This window comes from Poromitra crassiceps (assembly GCF_964638095.1).
Source record: "Poromitra crassiceps genome assembly, chromosome: 7".
In the NCBI taxonomy this organism is placed as follows: domain Eukaryota; kingdom Metazoa; phylum Chordata; class Actinopteri; order Beryciformes; family Melamphaidae; genus Poromitra; species Poromitra crassiceps.
In genome coordinates this window covers 13383800-13401007 of record NC_139628.1, presented here as the reverse complement: position 1 = coordinate 13401007, position 17208 = coordinate 13383800, and the positions used below count along the sequence as shown (strand labels likewise).

At 47.8% G+C, this 17208-nt stretch overlaps 2 protein-coding genes across 2 annotated transcripts in view; both read left to right on the top strand.

Annotated features, from left to right (window-relative positions):
• The window catches only part of LOC310780223 (uncharacterized protein), a gene marked incomplete at its 3' end in the record, with an annotated part of 36357 nt that extends 21203 nt beyond the window's left edge, over positions 1-15154 (top strand). Inside the window, exons 5-8 of the mRNA XM_083640806.1 lie at positions 8635-8890; positions 10624-10896; positions 12830-13024; positions 15150-15154. Of these exons, the coding sequence (XP_083496932.1) occupies positions 8635-8890; positions 10624-10896; positions 12830-13024; positions 15150-15154 (729 nt within the window). The remainder of the gene's footprint in view (positions 1-8634; positions 8891-10623; positions 10897-12829; positions 13025-15149) is intronic.
• The window catches only part of LOC310779427 (NLR family CARD domain-containing protein 3-like), a gene marked incomplete at its 5' end in the record, with an annotated part of 223235 nt that overhangs the window by 158961 nt on the left and 47066 nt on the right, over positions 1-17208 (top strand). The gene's annotated exons all lie outside the window — the stretch shown is intronic.

The following is a 17208-nucleotide window of genomic DNA, read 5'->3' as shown; positions in this document are numbered from 1 at the left end:
CGTTCACTTGAGAATCAGAAAGGCCCGTATTGAATGGAAGCCAGCGTGCTGTTTTCTGTGACTTACTGACAATTCTGTCCTTTTGCCACCGCAGGGCAACTGAACGCGCATTGCACATACTCTCAAGCAACCTACTCAGAGAGTCAGACATTCTCCACGGCACAACACTTATGTTGTTAAACTACCTGCTGATCATTTCAGGGGATATTTCCTTGTGGCTGACAATAGCCGAAGCTATGTCACAGGCACTTTGGGAGTGAGTAGACAGGGCAGCATACATCACTTTTTTGGAAGTTTAGCTTGCCACATCCTCCCCACATAACCAAGATACACCATGCCATACCGGCACTGTCCGCTCAGTTTACAGTGAGCTACAGTCGTGAAGTTAGTAATTATTCCCATAGAATGGAGGCTAATGGTACAGCTGTTAAAAGTCTGCCAAAACACACATCTCACGGTGCCAAAATACATTTTGTGCTTTGGGTACTCACCACACGATAAAATATTAATCCAAAATGCACATCATTGGTATTTTTGGAAGAAAAAGAGGTAGCCGGCACTACTTTCCAAACATGGCCGCCGACCTCTTTTCCTTCCATAAAGACTGTCTGTTGGTGATGGTTGGTTGTGTGTTCACTGTGTAGGCTTACATGCAGTGTAGGGATGCAACGATTATAAATTTTGATGTACGATTATAGTCTGAGAAAAAACCTCGATTATCACGGTTTCACGATTATTGTTATGGACGTATACAAATCACATGAACATTCTTTAAATAGAGGTTTTATTGTATTTCCCCCACAATCTTAACAGTTGCTGCCTTCCGGAAGACTAATAATACAGTAACCAAAATTAGGGATGCACGATATGGATTTTTACAGCTGATAGTATAGGCCTACGCTAACCGATAAATATTCTCCTGGCCAATAACCAATACGATAAACATACTATGTTACTTTTTTCACATTTTTGTATTAAAACAAATAAGTTCTTAAGCTGTATTTTATGTACACCTGTGATTAAAAAAAGAAGAAAGAAGGGGCAGATGTAGTGAGCAAAGATGGATGATTTAATATTCCATGGCTCTGACCTAATCAAATCTAACTGACATCACTATTGTGAACATAAAACAAACAACATTTCTGATATAATATGATTGTTTTAGTAAAGTGTATCACTCAATAGTCATTGTCAATACAAAGAATAAAGGCTTTTATAGAAGCGAAAGCCTATAAGCCTATAGCCTATAGATGGGGCAGGCATGGAAAGCCTCACGATAAGCCATCATGTGTCGTTTTCACTTTTTACTGGAAAATGCTCCCTCTAGATTAAAGAAAGGACACTGTGGTGTTGATTGGTGTTTGTTATGTAAATGTGCAAATTTGTTTTCCTTGTCTCTGTCAGATTATGACTGCCAAGCAGCTAGCTACGTTAGCTTCACGTTATTAGGCCTACATGTAACATTAGCGGGTTGCATTTGGAGTTAAGACACAAACCCTGGATGTTTCTTTTCGTGTAAAGCATGATGTTCTCTATGGTTTACGGCAGCTCTGGGAGCATGACGTGCTTTAAATGCAGCGATGTTTGGTCACAACGAGCTTGAGGACTGCTGCCTGCTGAACTATGTACGCTAGGCCACGGCCAGCTAGCTAACATTAGCCACAACAGCTAACGTTAACGTCATTGACTGTATGTTAACGCTAAACAAATCCGCTGCCTCGTCCCCATATTTGGTTTAACGTATGCTCAGACTTTCCCCTAATCTCAGAAACCTTGCAGGACATGTATTGCAACATTTATGTTGGGCTGACATCCATGGCTAGGCTACAGACTGGCTACTACTGGGAGACATGGCAGCTGCCTGTGTTTGGTGCCTCCGCAAATATTCTGTGCGGAAACGAAGCGAGAGAGACAGGTTCCTCTCCTTCCAGCGCTGTCTGAGTTTTAAACTGACAAACTATTGTGAAACAAAACACTCGGTGTAGCGGAGCCTCTGTGGTTATATAACCGTGACATTTTAAATCGCGGTTAATAGTCAAACCGTTTAACCCCTGCATCCCTAATGCAGTGTTGTTGGTTTTGTGTAGGAGTGTCGACTGCTGTCATGCATTGTGCATCCCGTCGGCGGTCCCTTGTCATATTCCGCTGAAGTGCAAGAGTGGAAATCGTTAGGGTTGTACTACAACCCGGGTTTTACAAGTGAGAACGAGAGCTCTCACTCTAGTGCCTAGTTCGCTGCATACGCAGCCCTATGGAAGACTGTCATTTTGCTCCGAAAAATTACTTTTCATTAAAACCGACCACCCACCCGTAGGTGGCGTGGTGCCTCCCTGGGGCTGACGTGGTTCCACGTGACTACGTCACATCCTGTCAGCCCCGGGACCGCCACTCATTCTTCCAGCCAGCTGAGATCCGACGCAACCAACGACGCATCGACGCAGCAAGGCTGGGTAGTGAGAGCTCTCGTTCTCACTCGTAAAACCCGGGTTGTAGTACAACCCTAACGTTTTACTTCGTTTCGAACTCAAGCTCTCACTCTAGTGCCAAATTCAACCGCCCTTGCTGCCGGGAGCACCCCACAGGGCGACCCGAAAGGCATCGGTGAACCACGGCCGTATGGCAATGTTCATGCCTGACCGTCTGACATATTAGAGTGGCAACGATACTACTTCCTTGCCACCGACAGTACCGCGTGCGCGAACCGCGAACCGGACACGTCGAGACTGTAGTACCTAACAAACGTGTGATGAGAGGACCATGAGGCCACGGCACACATGTCCTTCACCGACACACCACGCAACAACGCAGAGGATGTCGCAACACCCCGCGTAGAATGTGCCCTGATACCCTCCGGGGGTATCTTACCCATGGCAGAGTATGCCAACGCGATCGCCTCCACTATCCAGTGTGACAAGCGATCCTTGGAAAGGGGGCCTTCTGCCCAAAGCAGACCAACAACTGGTCTGTAGTGCGTAATGAACGCGTCCTGGCCACGTAGGCCGAGAGCGCCCTTACGGGGCACAGCATGTGCAAGCGTCTCTCCTCACCCGAACTGAACGGCGGGGGACAGGATGGTGATAAGTCTATGACCATAGACCTAAAGCTGGCATTAATATTCTTAGGTTGGTAAGCCGGGTTAGGTCGCAACGTAACCCTGCGCCCATCATTCCCAAAACCATACAGGCCTGCTGCACCGAGAGGGCAATCAGGTCACCAACTCTCTTTCCTGACGACAAGGCCAGCAGCAGCACGGTCCTTAAAGACAGAACCTTCAAATCGGCGGAGTCCAAGAGCTCAAACGGATGACCCGTTAGCCGTCCAGCACCGTAACCAGGTCCGATTTGGGAAAAACGCACGCGACGGCGGGCGCAGTTTACGCGCCCCCTTCATGAAGCGCCAGACCAAAGGGCACGCCCCCACGGGGCTCCCTTCAATTCCCATGTGGCAAGCAGAAATCGCGGCTACGTACACCTTAAGCGTCTGCGGGGACTGACCCGCGTCAAGCAGGCTCTGAAGGAAACAGAGAACTGGTTGCACAATGCAGTTCACTGGATCCACGCCCTTACTTGTGCACCAACGCGAAAAGACCCGCCACTTGTACGTGTACTGAGTGCGGGTCGAAGCAGCCCTAGCACTCTGCATAGTGCATACCACATTATCGGGCAAGCCCTGGGCTAGCAACTGGTCCCGTTCAGGAGCCAGACTGCTAGCTTCCACCTGCCTGGGGAGGGGTGGAACACCTCCCCCTCCGCCCGGGATAGGAGATCGGCCCGTACCGGCAACGCCCAGGGCGGATCTTGCGCCAGGGAGACCAGGTCCGCAAACCATGTCTGCCTGGGCCAAAACGGACTAAAACGAGCCGGAGGCGCTGTTCCCTCACCCTGTCCAACACCTGACGGATCAGGGGGGTCGGGGGAAACGCATAGAGCCCCTCCCTCGGCCACGCGTGCGCTAGCGCGTCGTGACCTAACGGGGGCTGTCCTCCTGGATCGAGAACCACAGTGGGCAGTGTGTCGCGCGCCGCAATGCGAAGAGATCGACGCGGGCGCGACCAAACCTGGCCCAAACCTGTTCCATCACCCGAGGGTGGAGGCACCACTCCGTATAACGGGGATTGCCTCGAGACAGCAGGTCGGCCCCGTAATTCAGCCGTCCCGGCAGATAGACCGCTGACACTGAAAGGAGACGGGGATACGCCCACAGGTGAATCCCCGCTATGGTTCAGCGCCCCCCGACCGCACACCGCCCTGTTTGTTCAGGTGGCCGATCGCTGCCATATTGTCCGAGCGAATTAGAACATGGTGCCCATGTGTGAGCCGCTGGAAGTGTTACCTCCGCAGGCTGGGGGGACTGCGGAGGCAACGTTCTCTTTCGAGTCTGGCCGCATGCGGACTTGTCCGGCAGTGCGATCCCCAGGAGAGCTCCCAACCAACAATGGGCCCACGGCGCCGTTTGATGGTGGGCTTGTCCTGAAGCAGAGCCAGGCGAATCGCCTTCAGCTCTAGCACGTTTATGTGGTGAAGCTCCTGAGCCTCCCACCGGCCTGCCGGGCCTGACCTGTCAGAGGAACCCTGCGATGACGGTCCCCGGCCGGGTCCAGGCGAAGCCTGAGGAACCAGATTTGGACTACGGGCGCATGTGTAGCCTCCCCAGTGGGAGCACATGCAGTGCTGAGGCCATCAGGCCCAACATCACTGTGCACTGATGCACTGACACCGGGGGCACAGACCTAACGTCCTTGGCTTGCTGTCCGCACCGTGTGAGCCTGTCGCTCTGTCGAAAGGCTCGCAGGGAGTCTAGCTCAAGCCCCAGGTAGGTCGCCGCCTGCGCTGGGACGAGGCAACTCTTCTGCCAGCTCACCAAAAACCCTAAGGTTTGCCGGTGATCGGTCACCACCTTGGTATGTTCCGTGACCCTTGAGTCGGCCATCTCTATGAGAGCGTCGTCGAGATATAGGAAGACGCGGATCCCCCTCGCGCGGAGGGGAGCCAAGGCTGTCTCCACGCACACCGTGAAGGTTCGCGGGCTTAAAGACATGCCGGATGGCAAGACACAGAACTCGTAAGCCTTCCCCAGGAAGGAGAACCTCAGGTATTTCCTGTGTCTCCTGACCACGTGGACATGGAAGAACGCATCTTTCAGATCCACGGAAGTAAAGAAATCCCCCTGTCTCAACGCGTTGAACAGGCGGGGAAGAGAGCACTCGGAACGGGAACTTTCTCAGCGCCGCGTTGAGACGTTGACGGTCCAATTCTGGACGCATGGAGCCGTCCTTCTTGGGCACGACAAGTACCTGTGGTAGAACCCAAGCGCACCTCTGCCTTGGGAACCGAGCGAATCGCCCCTTTGGCGAGGAACGAATAACCTCCTTGTGGAGTATGTCCATGGACTCCCCCTCCACGGCCGTATCGGGGGTCCCGTCGAACGTGGGTGGGGGCCTGGCAACTGTAGAGCGTATCCCTTCTGGAGGGCGCGCCGTTTAATGGGGACGGGGAACATAGATGCTCCCAGGCATTGAGCCTGTTGGCTTACAAAGATGGTCTCTTGTGGCCAAGGAGCGGAACCCGTCCTGAGTATATTGTTGGGCACCAGGACCTGATCCGGTACCCTGATGGGGGGGCAGGATGTGAGAGGCTACGCCCCCCTGCCGCATGGTCAGTTCCGTAGAAACTGTGCATGCTGGGGGAGAATTTCTTACGCAAGCTCCGCCTACTGACACGCCCCGTGGGTGCGTTGTATCGAAGTAACCCCCCCGCCGTGCGACTTTCGCAGGCTGGGGGGGGGGACTGCGGAGGTAACGTTCTCTTTCGAGTCCGGCAGCACGCGGACTTGTCCAGCAGTGCGGTCCCCAGGAGAGCTCCCGACCAGCAATGGGCCCACGGCGCCATTGATGGTGGGCTTGTCCTAGGAGCCTCTAGCCGAGGCCAGGCCGTAGCCATGGACCAACGGCGAGCCTTGATGACGGGTATGAGACCCTGGGGGAGCTCCCGACCAAACTCGGGCCTTGGGCACCGAGGACGGTGGGCCTAAAGCTACAAGCCGCAGGCTGGAACTGAGCCGCAGCCTTGGTGAGCCAACCGGTGAGCTTGACCTGAGTGCTGCCAACCGAGGCCAGGCCGTGGCCATGGACCAAGGTGCGCTGTGCCCCCTGTCAGGCTCCCTGCACTTGCAGGGGACGCCCCAACAAAGGGAATGCGACCCATGGAGAGCTCCCAACCACCCCGGGCCCTGGGCACCAAGGCCGGTGGGCTTGTCCTTAGAGCTACAAGCCAAAGGCTGGCACTGAGCCCAGACCTTGGCGAGCTGTAACCCCTGCTGGACGCGTAGCGCCAGCAAGGGGCGGTACGTCTATTGTAGCGGAGGTAGCTCGCGCCCAATGTACTTAGCACACAGATACTAACTGCACGGGTGCACGCCAGCTATCTGCAACAATACTATCGTTCTGTGCTAAACAGTACTAATGCTATCTGCACGTATGCAAGCTAGCTTTCACACTCTTTTGAGAGCGTCCGCTCTCAAGAGCTTTAGCTGCAGCCCTGGGCATCGCCCCACGAACTGTTCCCTTGGAGGGCTCGCTCGTGAAGATAGCCCAGCAGCTGCAAGACCGAGGGTTCAAAGCGCCTGTGCAGCGTTCTCATGCCCAAGGCAGAACACGCACTTATGGTGCCGGTTCATACTCGGCCAAAGTAGTTTTACACACGGCCCATCCCCTCGCTCTTTCCCTGCTCAGTAGCAAGAGAAAGCAGGAAGCTAATCACTAAATAGCAAGCTCCCGCAGGCCGCACCCTGTTAGCGGGAGTACCGTTTAAGCAAGCTAGCAAACTAGCAAGAAGCACAGGCTAGACAGTAAGCAACCCGGAGGCTAGCGAACGTGCGCGTGCAACGGTAACGTAAGCGGCAATAGCCCAGCCCGAAGGGAAGGCAACAATACCCACAACCTGTTAACCCGAGAGAACAGGCGTGAACAAGCCACTAGCTAAGCTAGCGTAAGCACTAAGAGACAAGCGTGCGCTAACACAAGCCTGCGCACAAGCCGGTGCAGCAAGTCTCTACCCTGAGTAACACGGGGAAGCGAGCGTGACCGCAAGCTGAAAGCCAGTGGCCCGCGAAGCTAGTCAATCTCAGAAGAAACTCCTCAGAGGGAGTTACAATCTAGTAGATGCTATTTGCACGAGGCAAGCAACACTTAGCAGACAAGCAAGCTGGCTAAGATGGCGTAAGTACTGAGAGAAGCGGCCAACACACTCGTGTGGAGCGAGCTCACCTAGCTAGCGTATTCGCTCAGCTAATATCTCAGAGTGCCCCCTTCGGGGACGGCGCCATTAATAGCTACACTACAAGCAGTATGTAGGTCCCAGCAACGCCTGTGCAGCATGCTCATGCCCTAGGCAGTTGCACACATTCATTTCATTGTGCCGGTCGTAACCGGCCAGCGTAGCCTCACAGCTAACACAGCACCTAGCTGTCCCCCCTCTCTCTGCTAACAGGAATTAACGGGGGTTATACCGTGTAAGCTAACTAACAGTAGTGCAACGGTAAGATAGCTGGAGTGCTACACAACGCTAGATGCTGGCTGCACTCTAGGGAGCAAGCTAGCTATCTAGCTAACTGGAGAGCATGGCTTCTAGCTACTACTCTCGCTTAACGTTACTCCAGGCGGAGTAACGTGCGCGCCCTACACAGAGGTAGCTGGCGCCTAAAGTACTTAGCACACAGACACTAACTGCACAGGTGCACGCTAGCTATCTGCCACAATACTGGGTGCGTTACCCTGTCTGGGGACGCAGCCTGAATTAGCCTATTGTCCTGTGCTACACAGTACCAATGCTTAATCGCACGTATGCAACTTTCAGTTTTGAGCGCAGACCTTAGTCAGCTCTCAAGCCGATACACGCTACCCCAGCCGGGGAAACGTTTTACATAAGCTACACGGCGGTAGCTATTACAGGTGTTAACTGTAAGAAAGACACTCTTAGCTTTTAGATGACTTGATCCGACGCTGCTGGTGAAGAGAACAGGTTCGGGTCCCCGAAGCCTGCTTTACCTCGTCCACGCAAACCTCTCAAGGTGGGCAAGTTTAGACGGAACGAGCCTTATTTCTACAGCTACTGAGAGCGCTAACTTTGAGCTAACAGAGCTTTAGACAATACGTCCTCTCACTGGCTGGAAGAAACGATGAGTGGCGGTCCCGGGGCTGACAGGACGTGACGTAGTCACGTGGAACCACGTCAGCCCCAGGGAGGCACCACGCCACCTACGGGTGGGTGGTCGGTTTTAATGAAAAGTAATTTTTTGGAGCAAAATGACAGTCTTCCATAGGGCTGCGTACGCAGCGAACTAGGCACTAGAGTGAGAGCTTGAGTTCGAAATGAAGTAAAACAAGTGTTGAAAGTGTTAAAAACAAGTGTTGAAAGCATAGTTGAATAGAGATAAGAAAATTTGATAGGCTAAATCTGGATCTGGTTGGTTGTAGACAGCATGAAGTATCATCAATCAGCCTTTCAAAGCGTTCACAATTTAATTTGCTGAAAATTCTGCCTTTTTATTTTTTTTATTTTTTTACAGCCCCTTTCTGACACTTTACAGTAGATAAAGTTGGTTCTTGAAGTTGACTATTTCCTGTGATTTTATCAGGGAGCAACGATGGCGACGGATAAAGAGAAGCTCTTGGAAACACTGGAGGATTTGAAAGAGGAAGAGTTTGAGAAGTTCAAGTGGTTCCTGCAGCAGGCTGACAGCCTGGAAGGTTTCCCAAAAATCCCAATATGCCGACTGGAGAAGGCAAACAGGCTGGACACAGTGGATGAGATGGAGCAGACCTACAGCGAAAACATGCTGGTGGTGACCGAGAAGGTTTTAATGAAGATCAACAGGAAGGATCTAATGCAGAGTTAAGTCATGGGAAGATTAAAAAAGGGGACATTTGAAAAAAGAACTTATCTAAACTTATGTCTTATATAAAGTGCAGGCTGTCATTGTATCTACTTTTGTTGACCTACATCCAGACAATATGTGAAGAGAGACAGGCAGCCTTGTGAGAGTATGTGTTCATTGTATTGTGTTTGTGTTTATGTAATTTCTTTGGATTTTAATAGACAGTGGGTCCACAATAAAATAAGGACTTTCCGCACACTTAATAGACAGTGGGTGAATTCTCACTTGAGTCACCTTGTGCATGTTGCATCGTCACTTTATCCATAATCCCAGTAAAGAAAGTCATCAAGGGTATCAGAAAATCTAATTATATCAAGCAGCCATAGAACAGAATGATTAAAGGCAATTATCAGGAAAAGCACAAACATAATACTATTTCACCAGCGATAAATCTGACAATTGGAATATTTGTGATTTTGAAATATGAATTGATGGATTTCAGACAGTAACAATTTAGAGATAGAAAATAGGCAGAGATAAAAAATATATTTTTCAAATGAAAGCCTTTGGGCCCTATCTTCACAAAAGCGGTAATTTAGCATTTGCGCTTGTTTCACGCTGCGTGCAATGCAAATTGGGGGTTGGCACAAGCGCATGCCTGTTATAATTGTACTGGGCATAGGCGTGCCACATGCCAAAGCAGGCGTTTCAGCAATAAAATGTGGGGATAGATGGCATTATCCTATCGTCGGCAGCGCGCAATTACTTTGCGCTAAGAGCTTTGAAAAGCACCACTTACGCACTAAATACCTTGCTGCTCTGGAGCGCACCATAATCTCCATGCTGCGAAATGCAGTACAAAGTAAAATTCCTTTTGGATATGTCATTAAGCACAGCCTTGCCACGCCAGGACATCAAATTCTACTGCTAAAATTGGGTATTAGTAGATCATTCAGTGAGGCAATCAACTATAACTCACTGAGAAACTTTTATCAGATCGCAAAGAGGGAATTAATTGAGAAGACTTGTTGGACAATGCAAATAGGCTATTTACCTTCATAAACCGGAGGATCGTTGGCACCACAGACGATCTGTCAATAAGCTCTCTCCATCTCTCTCTGTCCTCGGCACGAGTACACTCTATTACGCATTGAGAGAATTACAGCATATTGCATGCCTCGCGCAAACAGCGATCGCGAGACGGTAATCTGATTGGTTTTGATTGACGGAATGCCCAGCATTGGCTGGCCACACCTGTGAATAATTCTGGTACTTAAGACCGCCCAAATCCCGTTTGTGCAGGCATTTTGGGGGCGCAGATGATTTTGGCATGGCTCTAATTTGCACCTGCGGCACGTGCCGTGAATGTTTCCGCATCCCTGCCGAGAATTGCATCCCCAACATATTTCAGGGCTGTTTTAACTTAGAAATCAGGGAGGTCACATTTACCTAGACAATTACTGTATATCACTTTTAAACAGTTACATTTCTGTATAAATCATTACAATATGCTCCCGTGAGGTGGGGATGCTGCCGGGCGGGGGTGCAAAACTTGGCATAACACCTGGACAAATGTGCAAAGCGGACTGTTATCTTGCCTGCCTTAAGGCACACGCAAACGGGATATCACCTGTACCAAGATAGGGCCCTATATGTTGTAATCCTTCAGAAGCAAAGTAGCCTGATATAAGCTGCTTTTAGCCTGATCCTCACTCAAATCAGCTCATTTTTCATTCCCTGTCTCTTCAGAGGAACACTTTGTGGATGAACATCGGGTTGAGCTGATCCAGAGAGTGACCATGCTCACACCGATCTTGGATAAACTCCTGAAGGAGAACGTTGTCACGCAAGAAGGCTACAACAATGTAATATCTAAACCTACCACTCAGGAGCAGATGAGGGAACTCTATAAGTCACTGGATGCTAGTGGGAATAGAGGCAAATATACTTTCTATGATATCCTTAAGACAGAGGAGAAGTTTCTTGCAGAGGACCTTGAGAAATTGAAGAATCAAGAAAATGGTAAGTTAGACAGTGATTAACAGAAGAACATCTAAGAGCACGGGGACACTTAATTGTGTGGAAGACATGGGGGAAAATAGATGTCACTAGAAAGTGAAATGGAATTATTTCTATTTGAATTTGAATTGCTCAATTTGAATAGTTGCATTAAAAACTTGATTCTCACTTTAGTCACGTTGTATATCGTCGCTGTCGTTCCAGGACCTCGAATTTCCAAAACAGCAACTTTTCAGGAAGTTAAAAAAACCTGTTTGCTCTTAAAATACTGAACCAAACGTCGTCAAAGTTGGCACATGTCTTAATTATAGTTAGTTTCCCGCTGAATGTGTCATTACTTTATTAATATCTTACCTGGATAAGCTCAAATGATGTTTATATGTGCTTATTGGAAGAACTTTCTCCCGGCCAGTCAAGCGGGAGAGAGTCGCATGCTCATGCACGAGCCCCAAGCTCCAGGCCGCGGGGGCGCGCGCAGGAGCAACAGCATTGCCCCTCGCCTCTCATGTCCGAGGCGGGGGCTTCCGCATGGGGTGAGAAATAGTCTGACATAACGTAGCGTTAACGTTACTTTATTCTCGTCAGAAAACACAGCAGATTTGCAGACATGCAGATTTGCATGTTAAAACAAGTTTGCAGCCTGAATAACTGGAAAACATTTGATTGATATATTAACGTCAGAGGAAGCCAGGATTAGTCAAAACGATATGAGATATACACAGCACGTCTGCCGTGTGACTTTTCCGGGTTTATTGTCCTGCGTGGGGGGGTACAGACGGAGGTAGGGGACGAATTTCGAGGTTTGACTGACAGATTGAGGGCGAATGGCGTTACGAGATTTACTCACAAGATCATTTTAATGCTTTTCCATTGGTTGCATTTGTTAAAAACCACACAGAGACGTGAAGGGTGACCAATGGCACTGATTTATGACAAAAAGTAAAAAAGTGAAAAAAGGCACATTCGAGGTCCTGGCACAACAGCGACGATATGTTGCATCGTTACTTTATCCATAATCCCAGTAAAGAAGGTACTCAGGGGTATCAGGGCTTTTATAAAATCATTACCAATGTGTGTATTGTCTGAAAAGATTCCCCCCCAAGTAGTTTATATACATACCAACATAACAAACAGCAGCAAGAGAAGTGCAGCTAGCTGCTTGGTTAACATATACATTTTACTGCAACCAGAGCTTCATGGGAATTAGCAGTGTGGAATCTGATTGTTGCATGAAAGTCCTGGTTGAGTTAGGGTTAGGTAGGCGCTGTCGTCTCACAGCTAGAAGTTCCTGGGTTCGATTCCCACCTGGGACGCTGTGAGCGCTGAAGGAATGCGTGCCCGTCCGCTTGTCCTCGAGTGCCCACTGCCCGGGTGGGGTCGTCAAATGGGCCTTTCTTTGTGGAGTTTGCATGTTCTCCCCGTGCCCCCTGGGGGTTTCCTTCATATAGGAACTCCTCACCAAAACATGCAATATCCTGGTCGCTGAAGTGGTGCCTCCTCTGGGTGCCTGTTCGGAGGGAGGGGAACTCGTTGTCATAGCGTGATCATCCCACATGCTATGTCCTACCGGTGAAACCTCCCCTGTCAGGTGAAAAGAAGCAGCTGGCTACTGCCCATGTCTCTGAGGAAGCATGGAGCCAGTTTCAGCTCTCCCCAGATAGGAGGGGGGGGGGGGAGATATAAAAAAAAAAAAAATATATATATATATATATATATATAAAGTCCTGGTTGAGTAATAATAACTAATAACTATAATAAATAATAACTCAACAACATCTACCTTATACCTTACACCACCAGTCAGGACCTGCTTGTCCACCAAGCAGTAATGAGCTGAATAGAGTCCATTGAGTTGTGAATGTGTAAATTGTCAGGAAATAATCGCATTACTCTTCACTTGCCTCTCATTGATTTACTCTGTTGTTTATTCATTTAGAAACGTCTCGAGAGTGCAAACGTCAACACAAATGTAATATGAAGGAGAAGTGTCAGTATTTGTTTGAGGGCATTGCTAAAGCAGGACACCCAACACTTGTGAATCAGAACTACACAGAGCTTGACATGATAGAGGGAGAGACTGGAGAGGTCAATGCTGAACATGAGATCAGACGGATTGAAGCAGCATCCAAAAGCCAGAAACCAGAAACACCAATTAAATGTCAAGACATTTTTAAACCCTTACCTGGAAGAGATAAACTAACCAAAACAGTGATGACACAGGGAGTGGCTGGCATTGGGAAAACAGTCTTAACAAAGAAGTTTACTCTGGACTGGGCTGAAGACAAAGCCAACCAGGATATAGAGTTCACATTTCCATTCACTTTCCGAGAGCTGAACCTGCAGAAAGATAGAGTGTGCAGCTTGGTGGAACTTATTCATCGCTTCTTTCCTGACACCAAAGAAGCAGGAATCTGCAGGTTTGACAAGTTTAACGTTGCGTTAATCTTTGATGGTCTGGATGAGTGTCGACTTCCTCTAGACTTCCAGAACAACGAGATCCTGACTGATGTTACAGAGTCAGCATCACTGGACGTGCTGCTGACAAACCTCATCAGGGGAAAACTGCTTCCCAAAGCTCGCATATGGATGACCACCCGACCTGCAGCAGCCTATCAGATCCCTTCTGAGTACATTGATGTGGTGACAGAGGTGAGAGGCTTCAATGACCTACAAAAGGATGAGTACTTCAGGAAGAGATTCAGAGATGAGGAGCAGGCCAACAGAATCATCTTCCACATCAAGACTTCACGAACCCTCCACATCATGTGCCACATCCCAGTCTTCTGCCACATGATTGCTAATGTTCTGGAGTCTGTGTTGAACACCAGTGAGAGAGAAGACCTGCCCAAGACCCTGACTGAGATGTACATCCACTTCCTGGTGATTCAGACCAAACGGCAGAACGTCAAGTTTCATGGGACAGCTGAGAAAGATTCACACTGGACGCCAGAGAATAAGGAGATGATTCTCTCTCTGGGAAAACTGGCTTTTGAGCAGCTGGAGAAAGGCAACTTGATCTTCTATGAAGAAGACCTCAAAGAGTGTGGCTTTGATATCACAGCAGCCTCACAGTACTCAGGAGTGTTCACACAGATCTTTAAAGAGGAGCGTGGTGGGTGGGGGGACAAGGTGTTCTGCTTTGTCCATCTGAGCCTTCAGGAGTTTCTGGCTGCTGTTCATGTGATCATCTCATTCATCAACTCTGGTGTTAATCTGCTATCAGAACCACAATCAAAATCCTCGTGGTCTCTGAAGTTAGGAGTCAAATCTAAACCAAATGTCTACCAGAGTGCTGTGGACAAGGCCTTACAGAGTCCAAATGGACACCTGGACTTGTTCCTGCGCTTCCTCCTGGGTCTTTCACTGAAGAGCAATCAGACTCTCCTACGAGGCCTGCTGACACAGAGAGGAATTAGCTCACAGACCAATCAGAAAACAGTCCAGTACATCAAGGAGAAGATAAAGAAGAATCTGTCTCCAGAGAGAAGCATCAATCTGTTCCATTGTCTGAATGAGCTGAATGACCATTCTCTAGTGGAGGAGATCCAACAGTCCCTGACATCAGGAACTCTCTCAACAGACAAACTCTCCCCTGCTCATTGGTCGGCTCTGGTCTTCATCTTACTGTCATCAGAAGAAAAGTTAGATGTGTTTGACCTGAAGAAATACTCTGCTTCAGAGGCGGCTCTTCTGAGGCTGCTGCCAGTGATCAAAGCATCCAATAAAGCTGTGTAAGTGCTTAGAAAACTGGATAGATTCAATATAGTACACCTCATTCATAGAGAATATGAACAAAATTCAATGCCCTTGTTTCTATTACTAATGGCCCACCTAGAAGAGCCTCAGGGGCTCACTGACTCACTCACTAACTCCCCATTATTGAAACATGCATGGGTGTTGGCCATAGGCATAGGAATGTGCTAGAGAGCTGGGATTTGAGGGGTGGGTTGGATTAGTGGATAGGGGGTATGGGTGATGTTGGGCGGGTGGAGGGGTCATAGGGATATAAAGGTGCAAGAGTCAGGATTCGAGCAGTGGGTACGTAGGCGTCAATTTGGTATGGCAAGGTTGGCTTCTAGACACATTTTAGAGGGAAGGAGAGGAGAGGAGAAGTGAACTATGAACAAGAACTACTTCATTTAAAGCTGTGTGACTGTGAACTGAACTTTGGGCTAGCTTTGATGTGAACTTGCACAACAGTGGAGAGCAGTCTGGGTCCAACCTAACTAGGTTTTCTTGGTCTTGTTCTCCTTCAGGCTGAGTGACTGTAATCTGTCAGAGAGAAGCTGTGAAGCTCTGGCCTCAGTTCTCAGCTGCCAGTCCTCTAGTCTGAGAGAGCTGGACCTGAGTAACAATGACCTGCAAGATTCAGGAATGAAGTTGCTCTGTGCTGGACTGGAGAGCCCACACTGTAGACTGGAGACTCTCGGGTAAGATCCATTCACTTTTTCTTTTTTCTTTTCCCCCTTTTTTCAGTTGAATTGACACATTACTCCAAACTAAGGTCTGTGCTGACCTGAACTGCATTGGATTTTCTCTCCTTACATATTTTTCAACACTAGAACTCCCGGAATTCAAGAACTACTACAACTCCCATACATTATTTCCATATAATTTCAATAATCATACAATCTAAGAATAACTGGATCTGTAATGTTCGGATAGGTAATAATAAATATCAGGAAACACAAATGTAAATTCTAAGAACAGAACCAGCTATAATTACAGATTCAAATTTGAATTAGATCAATATTTTTTCAATTTCTTTGGAAAATAAAAACTATTTAATTAATCCTTCTAACAATAACTCATGAAGGCATAACTAATGTGCATTTCAATTCACAGCAAAAACAGTTTTGGACACATGAAATGAATACACCCCAAAATGGCCAAAACCATCAATCTGACGGGCAAAGGAAAATATTTGCTAAACTGTTGGAAGGGAGAGAGAGAGTAGTCTCGCTTGCCAAACTACCGGTATATCCCTAGAGATAGAGGTGAGTGTATAGAAAGTGTATTGGAGAGGGGTAGAGAAAGAGAGAGAGACCTGAAAGAGAAAGAGACCTGTACCATCCATATAGGTGCATAGCCTATAGCAGAATCCTGCTGATGTGGCCACTGTCCATAATGGGTTTTATTTGTTCTTAGCTTTGTAATACCCTGAAAAATAGAAAGAATAATTGTTAGGCAACAGTGACGCAGAATTTCAGAAGCGGGGAAAAGTAGCAACCACTAAAATTATAGTCTCTACAGCGTCTATTACAACATCTGGCCTTCCTGTTCAAAACGTAGGCCTACATGTTACCTCTACTGGATCTGGCCATCTTGGATTTCTTGGTCAAAATGATGTCGTAACGTCAAACTGATGTCAGAATCCTTGTGGTAAACTCGCATGAAAAAGTGTGTTCATACATGATTATAGGTGCTCTGGTACAAAATCTTTCACTTTTCAAGTCTGTGTCAGCGGCCATCTTGAATTTCTGGGTCAAAATGATGTCATATCATCAAACGTATGTCAGCATTTGAATCGTTGTGGTAAAATTACATGGAAAAGTGTCTTCATACATGATTCTAGGTGCTCTGGTTCAAAAGTTAAATTTTCAACTCGGTGCCACTGGCCATCTTGGATTTTAGGGTCAAAAAGTATGTTGTAACATTACACTGATGTTGGAATCTGAATATTTGCGGTCAAATTGCATGGAAAAGTGTATCCATACATGATTGTAGGTGCTCTGTTTCAAAAGTTAATTTTTCAATTTGCCCATCTTGGATTTGGCCCTGTGGCAATAAAGCCCTGGATTCTTGGAAGGGACACAGGAGCTACTGTTTCCTAAAAGGTCCATAGTAGTCAAATCAATCATCAAAGCATGTTAACCAGAGAACGGTCAATATAGACCCTACTAAGGCAAGCAGTCAATATGACTGCTATGGGAGTTCTACGTAGAAATACTGATAAAATGACAATGTTAGAATAAAATATAAACACATTTAGGAAAGTCAGGGTCCTATAGTTACATGGGTTTTAATGTCAACAAAGTTATTGCATTGCAAAATTTTAAAGCAGTCAAAATGACTGCCTTGGGAGTCCGAGTTCTAATGTTAAACACGTTTTGTAACTCCTGTGATTACTTTCCATGGCGATATTTCACTATTTCCTCTCCTTATATTATCAGTTGATGAAACATAGAATACCAGAATTTACTTATAAGATTTGATCAGAAACTGAGTGGAAAAATCTCAAACTGAACCAACTGAAGCTACAGAGCTGATCATTGGGTCAACTTGCATTTGAGACAGATGCTGTCGCTAGAATTT